The 2,500-nt window shown below is 29.8% G+C and overlaps 1 protein-coding gene across 2 annotated transcripts in view; it reads right to left on the bottom strand.

Moving 5' to 3' along the window:
- The window catches only part of LOC122266378 (uncharacterized), a 22,861-nt gene extending 21,238 nt beyond the window's left edge, over nucleotides 1–1,623 (bottom strand). For both annotated transcript variants that reach the window (XM_086551343.1, XM_086551345.1), the window contains exon 1: nucleotides 1,567–1,623. In XM_086551343.1, the coding sequence (XP_086407469.1) occupies nucleotides 1,567–1,569 (3 nt within the window). In that variant the 5' untranslated portion in view covers nucleotides 1,570–1,623. The remainder of the gene's footprint in view (nucleotides 1–1,566) is intronic.
- Between the last annotated feature and the right edge of the window lie 877 nt (nucleotides 1,624–2,500).

Genomic DNA, 2,500 nt, shown 5'->3' with positions numbered 1-2,500 from the left:
TGTCGATTATGAATTTGATACAAGTATGATAACAATTGTACTTAATGTACTTCACAATTTCAATTGATATTTGTGATTAGTTGACATTTATTATAATCAAATGGAAACCAAGCCAATACAAGTACAAACAAACGTTAATTGGACTTAACATAACCAGTGAGTAGGATCTTGCAAGGTGATAATCTGTTCTTAAGAAAATCTGGTAGCAGGTATTCAATATTTGGTACATCTTTAATTATGCAAGTCAGAAAATATTATGATTCCGTTTTTACAATGATACGTTTCCTGTTAAAGAGAATTATCAAACTGGATTAGATGGAGATGGAGCTTAGCGTAATTACTAGATTAGAGATAATTAGAAATATGACTTACGAGTTAAGTCACCCTAGGAAGATTAACAATACACAGCACACACACCTATTATCATGTGTATATATATATATATATATATATACATATATATAGAGAGAGAGACTGAGACATATACATACACATACATACATATATATATATATATATATATATATATATATATATACACACATATACAAATTTTGCCTCCCTTACCGGGACTCGAACCCGCACCGTCAGATTGACTGACACAGTACTGAATCCGCTAGACTACACAACCCGCTAAAAGAAGTGTCTAACCAGACGCCTTACAAACCCTCCTGGATGTTTCCTATGTACTCATAGCAGAGCAGTGATAGCGAGTACATAGGAAACATCCAGGACGTTTTGTAAGGCGTCTGGTTAGACAATTCTTTAAGTGGGTCGTGTAGTGTAGCGGATTCAGTACTATGTCTGTCACTCTGACGGCGCAGGTTCGAGTCCCGGTCAGGGAGGTAAAATTTGTATGTCTTTATTAAAATGCATTACTGCATTCTGCCATCTTTCTCACACACATATATGTGCATGTGTATATCTATATCTATATCTATATGCATATATATATATAAGTACATATATATGTATATATGTATATATGTATATATACATATATATATGCATATATATATATAAATATATATATGTATATATATATTCATATATATATAGAGAGAGAGATAGAGAGAGAAAGAGAGAGAGAGAGACAACAAACACACACAAACATATAAACACATGCATATATATCTATACATATATATTATATACATATATATATACATATATATACATATATATGTATATATATGTATATATATATATACATATACATATACATATATATGTGCGTGTGCTCGTGCGTGCATTCGTATATATATATATGTATATGTATATGTATATACATATATATATGAATATATATATATATATATATGTGCGTGTGTGTGTGCGTGTGTATGTATGTATATAAACATACATATATATATATATATATATATATATATATAGATAGATAGATAGATAGATAGATAGATAGATAGATACACACACACGCACACAAACATACACATGCAAGCATAAGCATCACAAACAACCCCAGAAGCGAGTCTAGTGAGTCCCCGAGGCATCACCAGCACCTGCCATGGGACGGAGCGGATATCCAAAAGAGATATGACATACCATGATTGTGGTGGTCCGCGCGGGTGCTCCGTCCACTCACTGGTCGCCAAGGCAGCTGATCGCGTAATGGGCGCCGGTATTTGGGGTGTGCCATTCTTGACATCGTGGACACGCGCAGACGCACTAAGGACATCAGGTTATGATGTGATGTATGTGAATGATAGCGCGTAGATTAGTCTATTAAGTTTGATTTCTCTTCTGCTCTAGTTAATGATCTGTCTATCTGTTCATCTATTTGGGTTTCTATCAGAATATCTATATACAGATATATATATTCACACATCTTTTATATCCATAAGAATATGTATATAAGTATATAGAATGATATGTAAATGTAAAAACATGCACACACACACACACACACACACACACATATATATATATGTATATATTAATATATCTATCTATCTATCTTTCTATCTATATATCAATTATCCTATCTATTCTCTATATCTAGATATAATATATTTAAATATATATATATATATATATATATATATATATAAATATGTATGTGTGAGTGTATGCATAAACAAATATAATATTTGTTTATATTATATGTATATATGTATATATATATATATATATATAACTATATAGTATATATATATATATATATATATTTACCATCTCTTCTTCTCTCTCTCACTCTCTCTCTCTCTCCTCTTCTCTCTCTCTCTCTCTCTTCTCTCTATCTCTTCTCTATACCTATATATATATATAATAGATATATATATATATATATAGTATATATATATATGTATGTGCACACACACAAACACACACAGATACAAATTAAAATAGTATATATATAATAATATATCATATATATATATATATATATACTATATTATACTATATATATATATATATGTATTGCACACACACAAACACACACACAGATACAATTATATATATTATTATATATATTATA

The sequence above is a fragment of the Penaeus japonicus genome, unplaced genomic scaffold (genome assembly GCF_977035675.1).
Source record: "Penaeus japonicus unplaced genomic scaffold, GWHDUDI00000001_assembly GWHDUDI00000025, whole genome shotgun sequence".
NCBI classification, from domain to species: Eukaryota; Metazoa; Arthropoda; class Malacostraca; order Decapoda; family Penaeidae; genus Penaeus; species Penaeus japonicus.
This window is presented reverse-complemented; position numbering and strand designations above follow the sequence as displayed.